At 41.2% G+C, this 18,569-nt stretch overlaps 1 protein-coding gene across 1 annotated transcript in view; it reads left to right on the top strand.

Annotated features, from left to right (window-relative positions):
- Positions 1-18,569, top strand: part of LCT (lactase) — a 70,122-nt gene that overhangs the window by 13,766 nt on the left and 37,787 nt on the right. The window contains exons 2-7 of the mRNA XM_049773582.1: positions 5,810-5,889; positions 12,632-12,715; positions 14,886-14,942; positions 15,165-15,216; positions 17,129-17,207; positions 17,287-17,289. Of these exons, the coding sequence (XP_049629539.1) occupies positions 5,810-5,889; positions 12,632-12,715; positions 14,886-14,942; positions 15,165-15,216; positions 17,129-17,207; positions 17,287-17,289 (355 nt within the window). The remainder of the gene's footprint in view (positions 1-5,809; positions 5,890-12,631; positions 12,716-14,885; positions 14,943-15,164; positions 15,217-17,128; positions 17,208-17,286; positions 17,290-18,569) is intronic.

Here is an 18,569-nt window from a genome sequence, read left to right as displayed (position 1 = left end):
TCTTTCTTTTTTTCTCTTTCTTTCTTTCTTTCTTTCTTTCTTTCTTTCCTTTCTTTCTTTTCTTTCTTTTTCTTTCTTTCTTTCCTTCTTTCTTTCTTTCTCTTTCTTTCTTTTCTTTCTTTCTTTCTTTCTTTCTTCTTTCCTTCTTTCTTTTTCTTTCTTTCTTTCTTTCTTTCTTTCTTTCTTTTCTTTCTTTCTTTCTTTTTTCTCTTTCTTTCTTTCTTTCTTTCTTTCTTTCTCTTCTTTCTTTCTTTCTTTCTTTCTTTCTTTTCTTTCTTTCTTTCTTTCTTTTTTACTAACCCTTTCCCAGTCATTAGGTTGTCTTTTTTGTTTTGTTTTATTTTCTTGGGTGGTTGTTAAACCCAGCACTGTTCAGGAGTTACTCCTGGCTCTGTACTCAGGAATCACTCCTGGCAATGCTCAGGGGACTGGATGCCAGTGTTTGAATTCGGGTCGACTGCATACAAGGCATGTCCCCTACCTACTGTGGCATCTCTCCTGCCCTGTAGGTTTCTTTTTATGTTGGTCATTGTTTCTTTGTGGTGCTGCTTAGTTTTATCTTTGCTTCCATTTGTTTGTCTTTACTTTTGTTTGCTTGGCCAAAAATTATACCAATCATTGAAGATCCCTCTAGATTCAGTGTTGTACAGTGTTCTTCCTATGTTTTCCTTAGTTTGATCTATGAATTCAGGTCTGGTATTGAGTTTTATTTATTTATTTATTTTGGTTTTTGGGCCACACCCAGCGGTGCTCAGGGCTTACTCCTGGCTGTCTGCTCAGAAATAGCTCCTGGCAGGCACGGGGGATCATATGGGACACCGGGATTCGAACCAACCACCTTTGGTCCTGGATCGGCTGCTTGCAAGGCAAACGCCGCTGTGCTATCTCTCCGGGCCCTGGTATTGAGTTTTAAATCCATTTTTATTTTACTTACTGGTGTTTGATAGAGCTCATTTTTTTTCACTTCATACTTTTAGCTTCTTTATGAAGATAGTTCATATACTGGCCATATACCCAAGGATCTATCTATGGAATCTCAATTCCACTGGTATGAGAGACTGTCCTTATTCTAGCACTGTATTATTTTGATTATTACAGCTTATAGTGTAGTTTGAAATTGGTGAAGGAAAGTTGGTAGGGCATTTTTCTTGCATGTGTCCTACCTTGGATTGATCCCCAGCATTTTGTATGGTCTTCAGACCCTCACCAGGAGTGATTCCTAAGTGCAGAGTTTGGAGTTACCCCTGAGTACCACTGGATGTGACCCAAGCCACTCCACAACCAAAAATGAATAGTAAATGCTTGCATTGAAATCATATTGCAAATGTTTGAATATTTTATATATTACAAAAATGCCTGAAACTTCTGACACTTTTTTTCATGCTGAGAACAGCTTGAAAGTTGAAAGGAAGTGATTTTTTAACTAATTTGAGGTTTAACTATATTGGTGGTTTAGTTCTTGGCTTAGAGATGATACTAAATTATATGTTTTTTAATGTTGAGCAATATTCTATGTGAGTTGACTGTGACTGTGTTATAATAGGAGTGGTGTCTATAGAATGTGTTGTGGAAATAAGGAAATGGGCCTATCAGGCATTATATTGAGTAACTAGACATGACATCTTATCAGAAGAACTAAATACCTACTCGTGATAATACCTGTCGAAAGGATTTCAAAGTTCCATTAAGCTCTTCTGGAGTTGGCAGCGGTTGTTAAGGATAGTTTCACTGTCTGGTTTGATCTAAGATTTGCATTTAAAATTTTTCTATATTGGGGCCAGAGAGAAAGCACAGCGGTGGGGCGTTTGCCTTGCATGTGGCTGACCTGGGAATGGACCTCGGTTCGATTCCTGGCATCCCATATAGTCCCCCGAGCCTGCCAGGAGGCAATTTCTGAGCACAGACCCAGGAGTAACCTCTGGCGTGCTTGCTGGGTGTGGCCCAAAACCCAATCAATCAATAAATAAAATTAAAAAAAATTTAAAATTAAAATAAATTTCCTGTGTTAGGGCAAAAAGAAAGACCAATATGACCATGATATTTGAAAATGATCACTTAGACAAGAATTAGGCACTGAAGGAGGCAAAGTGATATATGAAATACCCCTTCAGCATCAATATTGCTATCAATAGTGTCTAAAAGAAAAAGAAAAGGAAGTAAAGAGAGAGAGATGAGAGAGAGAGAGAGAGAGAGAGAGAGAGAAGAAGAAGGAGAAAGAAAAGGAGGAGGAGGAGAAAAATTTCAGTGTCAGGCAGGTCTTGAGAAGGCAAGGCAATATAGGAAGGTAAATTGAGGACACTGGTAGTGGGAAATGTGCACTGATGTCATACATGGTACAATTGAAACTCAATCATGAACAATTTTGTAACTGTGGGAAAATTAAAAAGACTGTATTATGATCAACCCTGTAACCACAGTGTTTAAATAAAGAAAAAGTTTAAAATTTAGAAAAAGGAGTGGAGAGAGAAGTTGCCTTGCTGCTAGAACCTAGTAACTAGAAGACAAAAATGTGCTGAACCAAACAAATTTCTCCTTACCTTCTTTTTTTTTTTTTTTTTTGAAAGTATAGGCTTAGAAAAAGAATATATGCATCTCTTCTTCCAAGGCCACAAGAGTTCCTCAACTCCCTCCTTCCTATCTCTGCCTTGCACCTCTCCAATGTCATCATCACTGTCTCTCACCTTCTGGGTTCCAACATGCAGAAACAACTGTCGTCCCTTAATTTGAATACAGCTCCTCTGGTCTCCTTAGTCTTGCCTTATTTTTACTTCCATAACTCTATTTCTCCAAAGCCTAGTTCTGCCCTGTCTACTTTTCCCAGGCTCCCAGTTTTAATGATGAACTAAACCATTTATTTGGAAATTTTTCAGACTTGTGGTATGCATTGCACTGGTTCTTTATTGTTTATTATCTCATCCTATTCTCTTAATCTACTTTCCTTCCACTCAGGTCTTTGTTAGTTTGTTTGATTGGTTTTGTTTTGGAGGATTTTTTTGTTTTGTTTGCTTGTTTTTACTACACCTGACATTTCTCAGGACTTACACTTGGGTCTGTGCTCAAGTATCGCTCCTACTGATAGTTAGGATGGTGCTTGGGATTGAGTTCAGGTCAGCAGCATGCAAGACACATGCCTTATTCCTATATTATTGCTCTGAGCCCCAGCTTGCTTTTAATATTTCCAAATCACAAATCCAAAAGTCTATGTATCATTCTTACTTAGCTATTTGAAAGAATTCAAGAAATAAATTTAACTTTGAAGCAAAGGCTGAGGATGTGGCTCAGTGGTAGAATGTATGTCTCACATGTTCCAGGGAACCCCTTACACACACACACACACACACACACACACACACACACACACATGTTTTGTCTTCAGGAACATGCAATTGGCACCAAATATACATTAGAGCGGGGAGGCAATACAACGGTGGAGAAAGCCCAAGCCAGGAGAACATATCTGTTGTGTTATGAGGGCTGCTGCATTCCCAAGTGTGAGGCAGCTAGTTGAACTCTTCCCTTGGCCCACCCTGACAGCTAATAGTTCGAAGGGTCATTCTCATCTCATAATTCTGAGGACTACTGTAAGCAATTAGCAAACCCGAACAAGAGCAAGACATGGAGCAATAGCACAGCGGTAGGGCATTTGCCTTGCACGGAGCTGACACAGGACAGACCCTGGTTCCATTCCTGGCATCCCATATGGTCCCCCATACCTGCCAGGGGCAATTTCTGAGCACAAAGCCAGGAGTAACCCCTGAACATCATTGGGTGTGACCCCCCCCCAAAAAAAGAAGCAAGATATGTACTAATTACTCATTCCTTGCACCTCTAAAGCCTAACGAGTGCTGAACAACAGTTGTACATGAACCAGAATGGGAACAGTGGCAGGCTAGGAATTTGAACCACATTTGACAAGACTCAGATGCTACTCCCAGCTCAGTGCTCAGAGATTGTTCTCGGCATGCTCGGGATCACTCATTATAGAGAATGAGTCCAGATCTCTCACCCATAAATGCACTTCAGCATTTTGAGTCAACTCCCCAGTCCTCCTTTTTCGTTTTGTTTGAGGCTACATCTGGTTGTACTCTCAGAACTGGATGCCAGAGTCTGATTTTGAGTTGACCACATGCAAAGAAAGCACCCTACCTCCTGCAGTAATATTACTCTGAGTCTCCTTCACTCTAGTCCTTTTTTTTTTTTTTTTTTTTTTTTTTTTTTTTTTTTTTTGTATTTGGGTCACACCCGACAGTGCTCAGGGGTTACTCCTGGCTCTCAGCTCAGAAATCACTCCTGGCAGGCTCGGAGGTCTATATGGGATGCTGGGATTCAAACCACCATCTTTCTGCATGAAAGGCAAACACCTTACCTCTATGCTATCTCTCCGGCCCCTCTAGTCCTTTTCTTATTTTCTTTTTTTCTTTTTTGGTTTTTGAGCCACACCCGGCGGTGCTCAGGGGTTACTCCTGGCTGTCTGCTCAGAAATAGCTCCTGGCAGGCACGGGGGACCATATGGGACACCGGGATTCGAACCAACCACCTTTGGTCCTGGATCGGCTGCTTGCAAGGCAAACGCCACTGTGCTATCTCTCCGGGCCCATCTAGTCCTTTTCTTTTTTTCTTTTTTTTGGTTTTTGGGCCACACCCGGTAACGCTCAGGGGTTACTCCTGGCTATGCGCTCAGAAGTCGCTCCTGGCTTGGGGGACCATATGGGACGCCGGGGGATCGAACCGCGGTCCGTCTCCTAGGCTAGCGCAGGTAAGGCAGGCACCTTACCTCCAGCGCCACCGCCCGGCCCCTAGTCCTTTTCTTAAAGACTTGTCTGGCCATTTGCTTGCTTGCTTGCTTGCTTGCTTTCTTGCTTTCTTTCTTTCTTTCTTTCTTTCTTTCTTTCTTTCTTTCTTTCTCTTCTTTCTTTTCTTTCTTTCTTTCTTTCTTTTCTTTCTTTTCTTTCTTTCTTTCTTTCTTTCTTTCTTTCTTTCTTTCTTTCTTTCTTTCTTTCTTTCTTTCTTTCTTTCTTTCTGTTCTTTCTTTCTTTCTTTTCTTCTTTCTTTTTCTTTCTTTCTTTCTTTCTTTCTTCTTCTTTTCTTTCTTTCTTTCTTTCTTTTCTTTCTTTCTTTCTTTTTCTTTCTTCTCTCTTTCTTTCTTTCTTTCTTTCTTTCTTTCTTTCTTTCCTTTCTTTTCTTTCTTTCTTTCTTTCTTTCTTCTTTTTCTTTCTTTTCTTTCTTTCTTTCTTCTTTCTTTCTTTCTTCTTTCTTTCTTTCTTCTTTTCTTTCTTCTTTCTTTCTTTCTTTCTTCTTTCTTTCTTTCTTCTTTCTTTCTTTCTTTCTTTCTTTCTTTCTTTCTTTCTTTCTTTCTTTCTTTCTTTCTTTCTTTCTTTCTTTCTCTCTATTCTTTCTTTCTTCTTTTTTGCCTTGTTTATGGGCCACACTTTGCTGTGCTCAGGGCTTACTCCTGGCTTTATGCTCAAAGATCACTTCTACAGGGCTTAGTATCAGAAGGAGTGTGGGTGATTAAATCTGGGGCAGCCTTGCACAAGGCAAGTCCTTACCCACTATACTATCCCTTGGTTCCCTATTTGTTTTGCATTTTGAATCCTGATTCAAATATTCAAAATATTCCTTAAAGGGGATTTTGTTAATAAAGCCAATTTGCTAAAATCTTTCAACTAAAGTCATGAACAATCTCTTCAGAAATACTCTTTAAAAAAGCCTTGAACTTTAAATAGAAATGTTGGTAGTAAATGAACCCTGACATGTTCTGTGGTTATTACCTTGTACCTCACTCATCTATGTCTCTGGTTGGTTTCAGGCAAACAATTGTCCGTGGTCCTGCGACCTGAAGAATTCTGGGAGTTCCTGTCAGAACCATCCACAGCTGCACTGGCCAAGGTGATGGGAGTGGAAGAAATAGCATCTGAGAATAACAAAAGGGAAGTTGGCACTTAAATATTTAAAACAGAAATGAAATCCAGAGCAATCCTACAATGAGTAGGATGCTTGCTTTGCACATAGCCAACCTAAATTCAATCTCTGGCATCCCATATAGTCCCTTGAGTACTATTAGGAGTTATTCCTAAGTGCATATCTAGGAGTAATCCTTGAGTATCACTGGGGTTAGCCATAAAACAAAACAAAAATAAGTCATATATTATCTGTTTTGAGTGGTTTACATTCTCTAAGTTCATAATCACTTTAACAACAGAATCTTATTTATGACAGCCTTGACTTTTGCTTGACAAAGATGTCAAAAGATGACAAAGATGTCAAAGATGACAAAAAATGCACAGTCAGATGCCTATGCATGCTTTGAATTTTGACCAAGCCTAAGATAGATAAATAGTGGGGAGGCTAGTTTACATCAAAACAAAACTTAGGCTAAATGTTTTTTTATAGTTTTTGTTTACTTGTTTTGTTTTGGGCCACACCCAGCAAAGCTCAGGGTTTATTCCTGTCTTTGCACTCTGTTAGTATTTGAGGACCGTATAGAGTACCCAGGGATCAAACAAGGGTACTAGCCCCTGTGTTATTTCTTTGGACCCTGAAGATTTAGTGGGTGGGGGTTTGGATTTTACCTGGAAATGCTCAGGAGTTAATCCTGGCTCTGCATGCAGTAATCATTCCTGGCAGTACTTAGGGGAATATATGGGATGCTGGGGGATTTAACCTGAATTGGTCACGTGCAAGGCAAAAGCCTTACGCACTGTATCATCATGTTGGCCCCTGAAGCTTTTTTAAAAAAATAATGTACTTCCTGTAGTATCTTTCCTAGTCTCTACCTTCTTTTTTTTTTTTTTTTTTGTGGTTTTTGGGTCACACCCGGCAGTGCTCAGGGGTTATTCCTGGCTCCAGGCTCAGAAATTGCTCCTGGCAGGCACGGGAGACCATATGGGACGCCGGGATTCGAACCGATGACCTCCTGCATGAAAGGCAAACGCCTTACCTCCATGCTATCTCTCCGGCCCCAGTCTCTACCTTCTTAAATATATTTTTTTCTTCTTCTTTTTTGATTTTTGGGCTACACTCAGACTGTTTTGAGGCAACTCCTGACTAAGTGCTACGGGACACAGGGCATGTAGTACCAGGGTTTGAACCAGAGTCTCTTGCATTGCAAAGCATGCACACTAATTTCTTTGAGCTATCTCCCTAATTCCTTAAATACAAATTTTAGGCCAAAGTGAGGTCAATTCATGACTCTGTGCTCAAGAATGGCTCCTGGGTAGTGCTCAGGGAAACTATAAGTAGTGCAGGAGATAAAACCAGGGTCTACCATATGTTGGACAGCAGGTCAGGTGCCTTACTTTCTGTTCCATCTCTTCAGCCCATAATTTATTTTGTTTATTTGGCTATACCCAGTGATGCTCTTGGGTTACTCCTGGCTCTGCAATCAAGAATCGTTCCCATCAGGGCTCAAAGGACCATATGGGATGCCAATGATTGAACCTCAGTCAGCACTGTGCTGTACTATACTAGCCCCAAACCCACACATTTTTAACTACAATTTTATTAAAAATTTTGCTGGTAGGGGCTGGAGAGATAGCATGGCGGTAGGGCATTTGCCTTTTACACAGCTGATTCAGGACAAATGTTGGTTCGAATCCTGTCATCCCATAAAAAATAAAAATAAATTATGCTGTTGGACTTTCTCTCTCATGCTTTTGTTCTCCCTTAAACACATATCTTGGCTTGCTTGCCTTTTTTTCCCCCACACTGGAGAAGCCTATGTTCTCTCTTGAATAGTATTCCTCTTTCCCTTCCCTCACATATTTATAAATAAAATTTATTGTTTGTTTTGTTTTGTTTTTTGTTTTTTTTGTTTTTTTGGTTTTTTTTTTTTTTGGTTCACACCCAGCGGCAGTCAGGAGATACTTCTGGATCTGAACTCAGAAATTTCTGCTGGCAGGCTTGGGGACCATATAGGATGCCAGGAATCAAACCGGGGTCAGTCCTATGTTGGCTGTGTGCAAGGCAAATGCCCTACCGCTGTGCTATCACTCCAGCCCATAAATAAACTCCTTAAAACCTATCTTACTTCACAAAACAAAACAATAAAATTAAGGAACAGTAGAGAGAGAGAGTACAGAAGGTAGATCACTTTTGTTATATTAGGCCCATCAGGATTCAATCTCTGGCATTCCAGATGATTCCCCAAGCAGCAATAGAAATATTGAACCAAGGATAAGCCCTGAGTTCTACTGGGTGTGCCAAAAATAATTAAATAAAAATATAAAAGTTTAAAAAGAGAGGGATGGCATAGGGAATAAAGTAGTTGCCTTGCATGCATTACCATTTCCTATAGTCCCTCAAACACTGCCAGGAATGATCCTTGAGCATAGAACCAGTAAAGTCTGAGTACCGAGTGTGACCCCAAACCATAATAGATGTTTTTAAAACAGCTAAAAGGGTTCCGAGAATCAAACAGATTTTGCCTCATTGAGTTGCATGCTCAACAGTGCAGCTGACCATCAGAGCAGAGCTGGGTTTTGTTGTCTGTGCTGGGGAAGATGCTTGGTCAGGGTTCAAGTTCTTCAGACTGAACAGTTAGGAAAATGAAATAGAAATGTGATAAGGTTCTTAATGACCGGCTCAAGTCTGACTTTACAGCCAGAATACCATCTCAATTAGTTTATAAGGGACAATAACTATTATCAGAGATCAATTTAGGAGAGCAAAGGGCTGCCAGAAAAGTTCTTGGTTAAGCAAGAGCCTTTGAACTGTCTCTCTGCCCCTCCATGCCTGCCAGTAATATCTGTGGATCATCTTCCCAAGCACTTTAGATCAATTCCCTTCTAGGAACCTACACTCCCCTAAATCAGCACATTCCATGGGGACTACCCAGGAAAGGCTGGCTTGGTCCTTGTTCTCTGGCCTCACTTCCATTTTTCCTGAGTATGTACCTCATGTGTTTTTCACTCTCCCACATAGCATATGCAATGGTTTTCCTAGCCTTCTCTCTATCTTCAAATCTCTTCCAACATCATTCTACCATTTTTGTTTGTCTTGTTTTCGTTTGTTTGTTTGGAGCCCAACACCCAGCTATGCTCAGGATTTACTCCTGGCTCTGAACTCAGAAATTGGGCTAAGAGTGGATGTATGGGATGCATGCTGAAAACAGTGATGGAGGGAGGTCAACACTGGTGGTGGGAATTGCCCTATTTTGCTGTCACTATGTACATATGGATTGTTTGAGGTGATTCCTTCCAGCTTTCTCTCTCCCTCTCTCTCTCTCTCTCTCTCCCTCTCTCTCTCTCTCTCTCTCTCTCTCTCTCTCTCTCTCTCTCTCTTTCTCTCTCCCTCTCCTAACACACATACACACTCTGTGTGTGTGTGTGTGTCTCCCTTTGTTAAGGTCAAAATTAGAGGTGCTCAAGGTCTTCTTCCTGCTCTGTGTCTAAAAATCACTTTTCTAATTGATACTCAGGGGACCATGTGGTTCTGGGATCAAATTTAGGCCTTCTGCATGCAAAGCACACATTCAGTTCATTGGACTGTCTCTTCAAATCTCCTTCATTTGTGCATTTATTAACATACTCCATTAAATTCTAAGCTTTTCTAGATCTTATTCATCTTTAAACATGAATCTCCAACCACTGATCCCAGCTCAGTGACTTTCAGAAATAAAAATCTCAGAGACTAGGTGTTGCACAGAATTCACCAACCAAAGCAAGGGCTGAAAGGTGGGTGGGAGCTTGAGAGATGGGGGAGTTGAACCAAAGCAGAGTGTGTGAAATGTTGAGTAATCTCTGGTGCTAACACAGTGAGAAAGCTGAGAATCAGGGATGAGTCAGCTTTGAACCTTTGTGTCTGTGATTGCCACCAGATGCCACTCTCTACAGTCTGTTTGATGAGAACAAGTGATAAATCATGCATGACAAGATAGAAATGGAACCTTCAGTCAGGCTTCAGAGCAAATAAAGGAGGAGTCCTGGGCAATGCCTGTGTTTATACTATGAATCTAAATCTTTGCACACAGGTTGGCCTGAGACAGAGTGGAGGAAATACCCTTTTTTGTTTTTGCTTGTTTTTTGTTTTTGTTTGTTTTGGGGTCATACCCGGCAGTGCTCAGTGGTTACTCCTGGCTCTGTGCTCAGAAATCACTCCTGGCAGGCTCAGGAGACCATATGGAATGCTGGGAATCAAACTCGGTCTTGTCCCAGGTCGGCCACATGCAAGGCAAATGCCTTACAGCTGTGCCATCTATCGCTTCAGTACAAGGAGGGAATATCTTTAATAGGTGCAGGGAGTAGAAGATCTAAGACCAGACCACAGAATGGAACCTAAGGTTCAACTGGGATGAACTTTAGTCTACGACCTGAATGTAACCAGTATATTTCCTACTATCAGAGCAAAATGTTAGACCTCAGTAGGGCCCACAGAGACCACTGTGTGGGGTGGCGGTAAGGGATATGGCTAGCTCAAGGATCTTCTGCCTTCCTCATGACCATGTGTGAGGTCCTGAGTGATGTTATTCAGGATAGTTGTGGCCTTTGTCTCTTATGCTCATCTGTAACTCACAACATACAGCACTTCATTCACTTATCTCATCATATGAATTTATTGGGTATTTTCTGTATGCCAGATATCTGGCTAAACACCTGGATATATTTTTAGCAGGAAAAAAAGCCTTCATGGGGCCGGCGAGATGGCGCTCGAGGTAAGGTGTCTGCCTTGCAAGCGCTAGCCAAGGATTGACCGTGGTTCGATCCCCTGGCATCCCATATGATCCCCCTAAGCCAGGGGCAATTTCTGAATGCTTAGTCAGGAGTAACCCCTGAGCATCAAAGGGGTGTGTCCCGAAAACCAAAAAAAAAAAAAAAAAAAAAAAGAAAAGAAAAGAAAAGAAAGCCTTCCCATTGGTAATAAGAAAAAAAATCTAACCTCATCCAAAAATGGAGAGAATAAATGAACAGATGTAATTCAAATGGCCAAAAGACACATTAAAAAATGCCCCACAGGGCCCGGAGAGATAGCACAGCGGTGTTTGCCTTGCAAGCAGCCAATCCAGGACCAAAGGTGGTTGGTTCGAATCCCGGTGTCCCATATGGTCCCCGTGCCTGCCAGGAGCTATTTCTGAGCAGACAGCCAGGGGGAGCTATTTCTGAGCAGACAGCCAGGAGTAACCCCTGAGCACCGCCGGGTGTGGCCCAAAAACCAAAACCAAAAAAAAAAAATATATATGCCCCACATCACTAGTCATCAGGGAAATGCAAATCCAAACAACAATGACAAGCACATATCACTAAGAATAAAAACAATCAGTGCTGGTACAGAGGTGGAGAGAAAGGGACTCTCACTCACTGTTTGTGGGAATGCTGACTGGCCCACTCTTTTAAGAAAATAATATGGATATTCCCCCAAAAAATAGAAATTGAGCTTCCATATAATCCAGCAATTCTACTCTTAGGAATCTACTCTAGGAGCCCCCCCAAAAAAAACCATGCAGAAAAGCTCTTTGCATTCCTATGTTCAGTGCAGCACTACTCACAATAGCCAGAATCTGAAAACAACCCAAGTGACAAGAAAACGTTAGTAGATAAACAGTGTTACAGCTATACAAAGAAATACTATACAGCTATTAGGAAAAAATGAAGTTATGAAATTTGCTTATACATGAATGAAAATGGAAAGTATTATGCTGAACAAAATGAGTCAGAGGGAAAGGGATATATGTAAAAATATTTCACTCATTTGTGGGGTATAAGGGGAAAAGTGATAGCATGGTAATAATATCCAGATACAATAGAAATATGGGCCAGGAAGACTAGTCCAGGGCACAAAGCTTCCCACAAATAGTGAGAGAGTGTAGGTAAGGCAGAGAATGGAACATTATGACAATAATAGTTGGAACTAATCACTGCACAAGATTTGGGTGCTGAAAGGAGATAAAGTGATAGGCATGATACCTGCCACTAACAATATTGGAAACAACAGTGTTTAAAAGGGGTGGGGGAGAAAGGAAGTGAGAGTGAGAGAGAGAAAGAGAAGAAAACTAGTCTGTCCCATGGGCAGGCAGACGGGAAGACAGGACAGAGACTGGGGACATTGGTAGTGTGACTGTTCACTGGTGAAGTACATTGCTTAACTGAAATTCAATCGTAAATAACTGTACCTGTGGGGGAAAAAACTGTATTATGAACGACAGAAAGAAAAAGAAAGAAAGAAAGAAAGAAAGAAAGAAAGAAAGAAAGAAAGAAAGAAAGAAAGAAAGAAAGAAAGAAAGGAAGGAAGGAAGGAAGGAAGGAAGGAAGGAAGGAAGGAAGGAAGGAAGGAAGGAAGGAAGGAAGGAAGGAAGGAAGGAAGGAAGGAAGGAAGGAAGGAAGGAAGGAAGGAAGGAAGAAAGATAAAGAAAGAAAGAAAGAAAGAAAGAAAGAAGAAAAATAAAGAAAGAGAAAGAGGGAAGGAAGGAAGGAAGGAAGGAAGGAAGGAAGGAAGGAAGGAAGAAAGGAAGGAAGGAAGGATTCGCACATGCTCATTATCACTCTTCATTTTTCTCTTCTGACTGCTCTTTCCTCAGAAATACTCACATTTGATCATCATCCATTCAGTACTAGATGGAGAAACAAAAAGTGAACGATTCTGGAAGGTTTGTTGTTAAATTGCTTATGCTTTAATGACCATATTGACTTATTTCTAGGAGATGGTTGATTTCCTGTCTCTTGATTTGTCTTCTGAATGCCAAAGTGAGGCAAGCTTCTCTCGGCAGCTGAATAAACTGCAGGTAATGTGAGCTATTGAGCATATTGACAATGAATGGGGAGAGATTCCTGAGAGCACATTAGACATTGAATGCTTTGGTTAATACATAAACTGAGTGTCTCCCATCAGCTGCAGAGCCGCCAGGTTGCATGGGGAGGGGGTGGCAGTGGTGTGTGATAAAACAGGGCTTTTCTTAATTCTACATGTGACATCCTTTTTTTGCTTTTTGTCTTTTTCCAATTTAAAATTTTAATTAAAAATTTACATTTACGGGGGCCGGGCGGTGGCGCTGGAGGTAAGGTGCCTGCCTTGCCTGCGCTAGCCTAGGACGGACCGCGGTTCGATCCCCCGGCGTCCCATATGGTCCCCCAAGCCAGGAGCAACTTCTGAGCACATAGCCAGGAGTAACCCCTGAGTGTCACCGGGTGTGGCCCAAAAACCAAAAAAAAAAAAAAAAAATTTACATTTACTAAAACACTGTGATTGAGGACCAGATCCATAGTACAGCAAGTAGGATGTTTGCAGCTGATCCAGAATCCATCCTTGGCACTCCAACTCCCTCCGGGAATGTTCCCTGAACACAGAGCCAAGAATTAGGCCTGAGCACTTCCTGATGTTTCTACATAACACACACACACACACACACACACACACACACCACTGTGATATACAAAGTTGTTCATAATGTTGTTGTTTCAGGCACAAAAGCTCTAATACCAATCCCACCACCAGTGTGATCATTTCTCCACCAATATGCCCAATTTCCTTCCTATCCCAAGCTTATCCTCTTAGCAGGCATGTAAAAAACTTAACAAACACGTTAACATGTAATAAATTTACTTTGTCTTGCTGGCTTCAACAAAATGAAAAAAAGCGATAAAAAGAATTATCAGAAAATAAATGACTAAAAGCCAATTTGTGATGACTGATTGCCATATGATTTTTAACCTTTATAGATAAGGAAATTAATATAATTTACTACAGTATAATAATTTTTGGTCTTGGGGCCGCATTTGGAAGTCTTCAGGGATTACTCCTAGCTCAGGAATCTCTCCTGCTGCATTTAGGATACCACATGGGATACTGGAGATTAAATCTGGTTGGTTACATGCAAAGCAAATGACCTACCACTCTATACTATTGCTCCCGCTCCTTTACAACCTATTCTTACTTATATAATAAGTTTTCAACTCAGACACTTAATATGTATCACACTAAATTTTATTTTGTATTTCAGCATCATTGTGATGATTATCACTAAAACATTAATAAAAATTTATTTTCCTAATATATTTTAGTTTCTTCTCCTTTTTTGCCCAAAAAAGGCAACATAGGCAAGCATTACCAGAAATACCTTTGATCCATTACACAGTCTATTTTGAATTAATTTTGGTAATTGTGAATTCTTTAACTATTCCAAAATATTATGAAACACTACATTTAGCTATACTACCAAGAAACTAGACATTTAAAAAATTGCTTGTAAGCTTGGGAAGGCATGGAATCTTCCTGTGAATGATAATGAGGGTTCGCTTGGTTTGGGGAGTTTATTTGATTTATATTTATTTATAATGCTCAGGGACTACTCTGGGATCTGTGCTTCGAGCATTGCTTTAAAGGACTTTGATGTGCCAAGGATGAAGTCTCCCTCATGCAGTCTAAGCCCACCTTTTTGAGCTATCCCCCTTGCCCAATAAGGGCTGGTTAGTCATGATTTATACAGATCACTTATTCTCTTTCATTAAAAAATCTGAGAACCCCCCAAAAATCTGAAAACCAAAAACTTCAGTGGTCATTCTGGGTGTTAAGAAGATATTTTAGGGGGCGGAGCGGTAGAGAAAGCAGTAAGGCGTCTGCCTTGCCCGCGCTAACCTAGGACTGACAGTGGTTAGATCACCTGGCGTCCATATGGTCCCCCAAGCCAGGAGCGATTTCTGAGCATATAGCCAGGAGTAACCCCTGAGCGTCACCGGGTGTACCTCCCCAAAAAAGAAGATATTTTACAGGACCAGGAAGTTAGATCAGAGGGTATCCTGCATTCTATCCCCAGCACCCTTTACCAACTAGGGTAGCTAGAGATCATCTCCAAAGCTACATTGATTGTTTATAGATTCTCACCTTCAAAAATCTGTCCCTGTTATCAGAAAATTTATTACAAGACCTTTTGTTCACTTGGCCTTTATATTTTTCAGACTATTAAGCCAAAAGTACAAGTTTTCATCTTCAGTCTAAAATTCCAGGGCCGGGCGGTGGCGCTGGAGGTAAGGTGCCTGCCTTGCCTGCGCTAGCCTAGGACGGACCGCGGTTCGATCCCCCGGCATCCCATATGGTCCCCCAAGAAGCCAGGAGCAACTTCTGAGCGCATAGCCAGGAGTAACCCCTGAGCGTCACAGGGTGTGGCCCAAAAACCAAAAAAAAAAAAAAAAAAAAAAAAAAAAAAAAAAAAAAAAAAACAAATAAAATTCCAGAAGTGCCCCTCTGCCAGAAAGAACCCCACTAGCTCGCTCTTCAGTCTTCTCAGTGGTGAGTAAACCATCACTGCCAAGGTCTGGAGTGATGTAGTGCACTAGATTTGAGGGCTGGGTAATTTTTGTTTTATTGTTTTGTTTGATTTTGGGCCCCACCTGTCAATGTTCAGGGCTCTGCACTTAGTAATTACTCCTGACAGAGCTTGGGGGACTGTTTGGGATACTGGGGAATCAAACCCAGATTGGCTGTGTGCAAAGCAAGTACTATCTTCCTCACCCTCCTATTTTTCTTTAATTAAAGAAAAGTTTTAATTAAGGTAATGTTGGCTTACAAGATTGTATCTACTTTAAGGATTTAATTTTATATCTCTTCAAAAGATGTTTAGTGTACCACACCCAAGTACCAATATATCCATATAACAACTTAATTTTGGCTAGTAAGTCTCAGAATCAGGGCTAGAGAGAGTACAGTGAATAGGGCACTCTCTTGCTTGGGCTGACTGCAGTTTGACCGCCCTACATATGGTTCCCAAACCCCACTAGGAATGATTCCTGAGTGTAGAGCCAGAAGTACGGTAAGATCTGAGCACTACAAGGCGTGTCACCCTACCACCGGTCCCAATGAAAAGAGAAGTCTTAGAATCATTATTTTATCAATGGCAGGTTTAATAAAAATAATGGCCATAGAATAGCAGGAACATTTTTTGAAACATAATAATTAGGATTCTGTGTTATGGTATGGATTCAGGAGATTAAAAAAAAAAAAAAAAGCATGACATGTTGAGCAAAACTTTACATTTTCTCCAAGCTCTTCCTTCAGACTAGATCTTCTTTGGGTCCTTAGTTCAAATTCTTTTGTTTGTTTGTTTGTTTTTGGTTTTTGAGTCACACTTGGCAGTGGTCAGGGGTTACTCTTAGCTCTGTTCTCAGAAATCATCCTGCAGGCTCGGGGGACCATATGGGATTCAAACCGAGGTCCGTCCTGTGTTGGCTGCATGGAAGGCAAATGCCTTACCACTGTGCTATTGCTCCAGCCCCTAGTTCAAATTCTTGAGTATGAGTCTGATTGGTAGGATTTTGGAGACTACTTTGGTCCCAGTCAGGTCACAAGGATGTTGGGTTCTATTAAGACAGTTGTGGCTGAGGGCCCAGAAAAGATTTGTAGGAAAAGACCAAGGAATACATTTCTGGTGCTCTGCTATTCATCAGTCACCATGTAAGGTCACTGGGATAAAGGGATAAATAGCAGTACCCTTTCTGCCATCTGTAACCAGCACTAAAATGGCTTCAGTGACTCCATGAGGCTCATCCATGATTACTACTAGCCCTTGCCCAAATTTAATGGTGATAATATAATGCTTTCTGTACTTAAATATCATCTTTTACTAAGTGGCAAAAATTGTCAATTTTACTACCATTGCTGTTTTGTTTTTGTTTTTGTTTTTAATCTGGGGATTCACTTTTGCCTCTGTGATCTGGGCTAACTACCAACTGCTCTCAGGGGATAACATGAGGTACAAGAGTATGAACCAAGTCAGCAACATGCAAGGCAAGCACTCTACCCCTGTACTATCTTTGTAGCATTTTAGTCTTATGTTTATATATAATTATTTATATATAATTTATATATATTTATATATAATTTATTTAACTTTAAGAAAATTTCTAGTGCTAGCATTTTTCTTTTGTTTCTTCTTTTTTTGGTTTTTGGGTCACACCAGGCAGCGCTCAGGGGTTCCTTCTGGCTCTACACTCAGAAATCGCTCCTAGCAGGCTCGGGGGACCATATGAAATGCCAGGAGTCAAACCACCATCCTTCTGCGTGCAAGGCAAACACCCTACCTCCATGCTATCTCTCTGGCCCCCAGTTAGGGTGTGTTTTCTAAGTAAGGAAAACTGCTGATTGTAGGCATGCATGTGGTTGGTTGGACTTCAGCTAGAGTATAACTAAATTTCTTCTTTGGCAGCCATCAGTGAAGATCAAGTGAAAATCATTGGATGTGATATGAATACATTCTTGAGATGTTCCTCAAGTTTCTCAGAAAGGTAATGATAGGTTTTCCCCTGAATTATCCATAATTGATAATTTCACAATGCTCTGTCTTTTCATGTGTGATAGCACAAGTCTGTTGTCTGCTACCTCTTGGACTGTTCTTATATTTTGGACCATCCTAGAGAAGAGATGAAGGCTCAGAGTGGGAACCTGACTCCCACTGGATAGCACTGAGCCTCAAGTTTTTCCAAGTTCTCACTTGTGTGCAGCCTCCCTGAAGCTCACTAAATTCATACCTCTACTCACAAGTAACAGCAATGTGATTTGAACTTCTGCCTTTTAATTGAGCTCCACATCGTGTATGTATTTGGGGCAAGCCACAGCTCCAAGTTCTCCTTCCTCTCCTCTGTTGTAGTGAAATTGCATGTGCTAATGCACCCTAAAATAGGAACTGCTTAGTACGGGAAGGCCCATGCTATTTTCCATACTAGGGAGGTCCCTCTGTAGGGTCCCCTGTCATTTCCACCAGTTGATTTTTGTTTATTTGGGTCCACAGCCAGTTGTGCTCAGGGTTTACTCCTGACTCTACACTCAGGGATTCATTGCTGGCAGAACTCAGGAGGTCACATGAGATGCCAGGGATCAAACCTGAGTCTACCACATACAAGACAAGCACCTTACATTTTCAGGCTTTATTTAATTCTTTAAGTCCCATTTTCCTCCTCAGTACAGGAAAGGTATTGTCCTTGCAGAACCTACCTCATAATTCTAATATAAAAATTACTATATTTTTCATTCTATAAGATGCACATAACTTTTAGATACTCTCCTCTCCTGCACTCAGGCTTTAGCTCCAGGTAGCATTCACTCCATAAGACGCACTTTATGGACGGGAAAGTGTGGTATAAAAGATACGGTAAATAGGGGCCGGCGAGGTGGCACTAGAGGTAAGGTGTCTGCCTTGCAAGCACTAGCCAAGGAAGGACCTCAGTTTGATCCCCTGGTGTCTCATATGGTCCCCCAAGCCAGGGGCAATTTCTGAGCACTTAGCCAGGAGCAACCCCTGAGCATCAAACGGGTGTGGCCCGGTAAATAAGATCAAATACATAGATTCCAACTTTTTTGTTTGTTTTTTTTTTGGTCACACCCAGTAAGTCTCAGGGTTTATTCATGGCTCTGTGCTCAGAAATCGCTCCTGGCAGGCACAAGGGACCTTATGAGATGCCGGGATTTGAACCACCGTCTGTCCTGAATCGGCTGCACAAACGCCCTATCGCTGTGCTATCTCTCCAATCCCTGATTCCAACTTTTTATGTGTGGTTTGTGTGTGTGTGTGTGTGTGTGTGTGTGTGTGTGTGTGTGTGTGTGTGTGTGTGTATGTGTGTGTGTGCGCGTTACCAAGAATCAAACCCAGG

This window comes from Suncus etruscus, chromosome 5 (genome assembly GCF_024139225.1).
Source record: "Suncus etruscus isolate mSunEtr1 chromosome 5, mSunEtr1.pri.cur, whole genome shotgun sequence".
Lineage (NCBI taxonomy): Eukaryota > Metazoa > Chordata > Mammalia > Eulipotyphla > Soricidae > Suncus > Suncus etruscus.
This window is presented reverse-complemented; position numbering and strand designations above follow the sequence as displayed.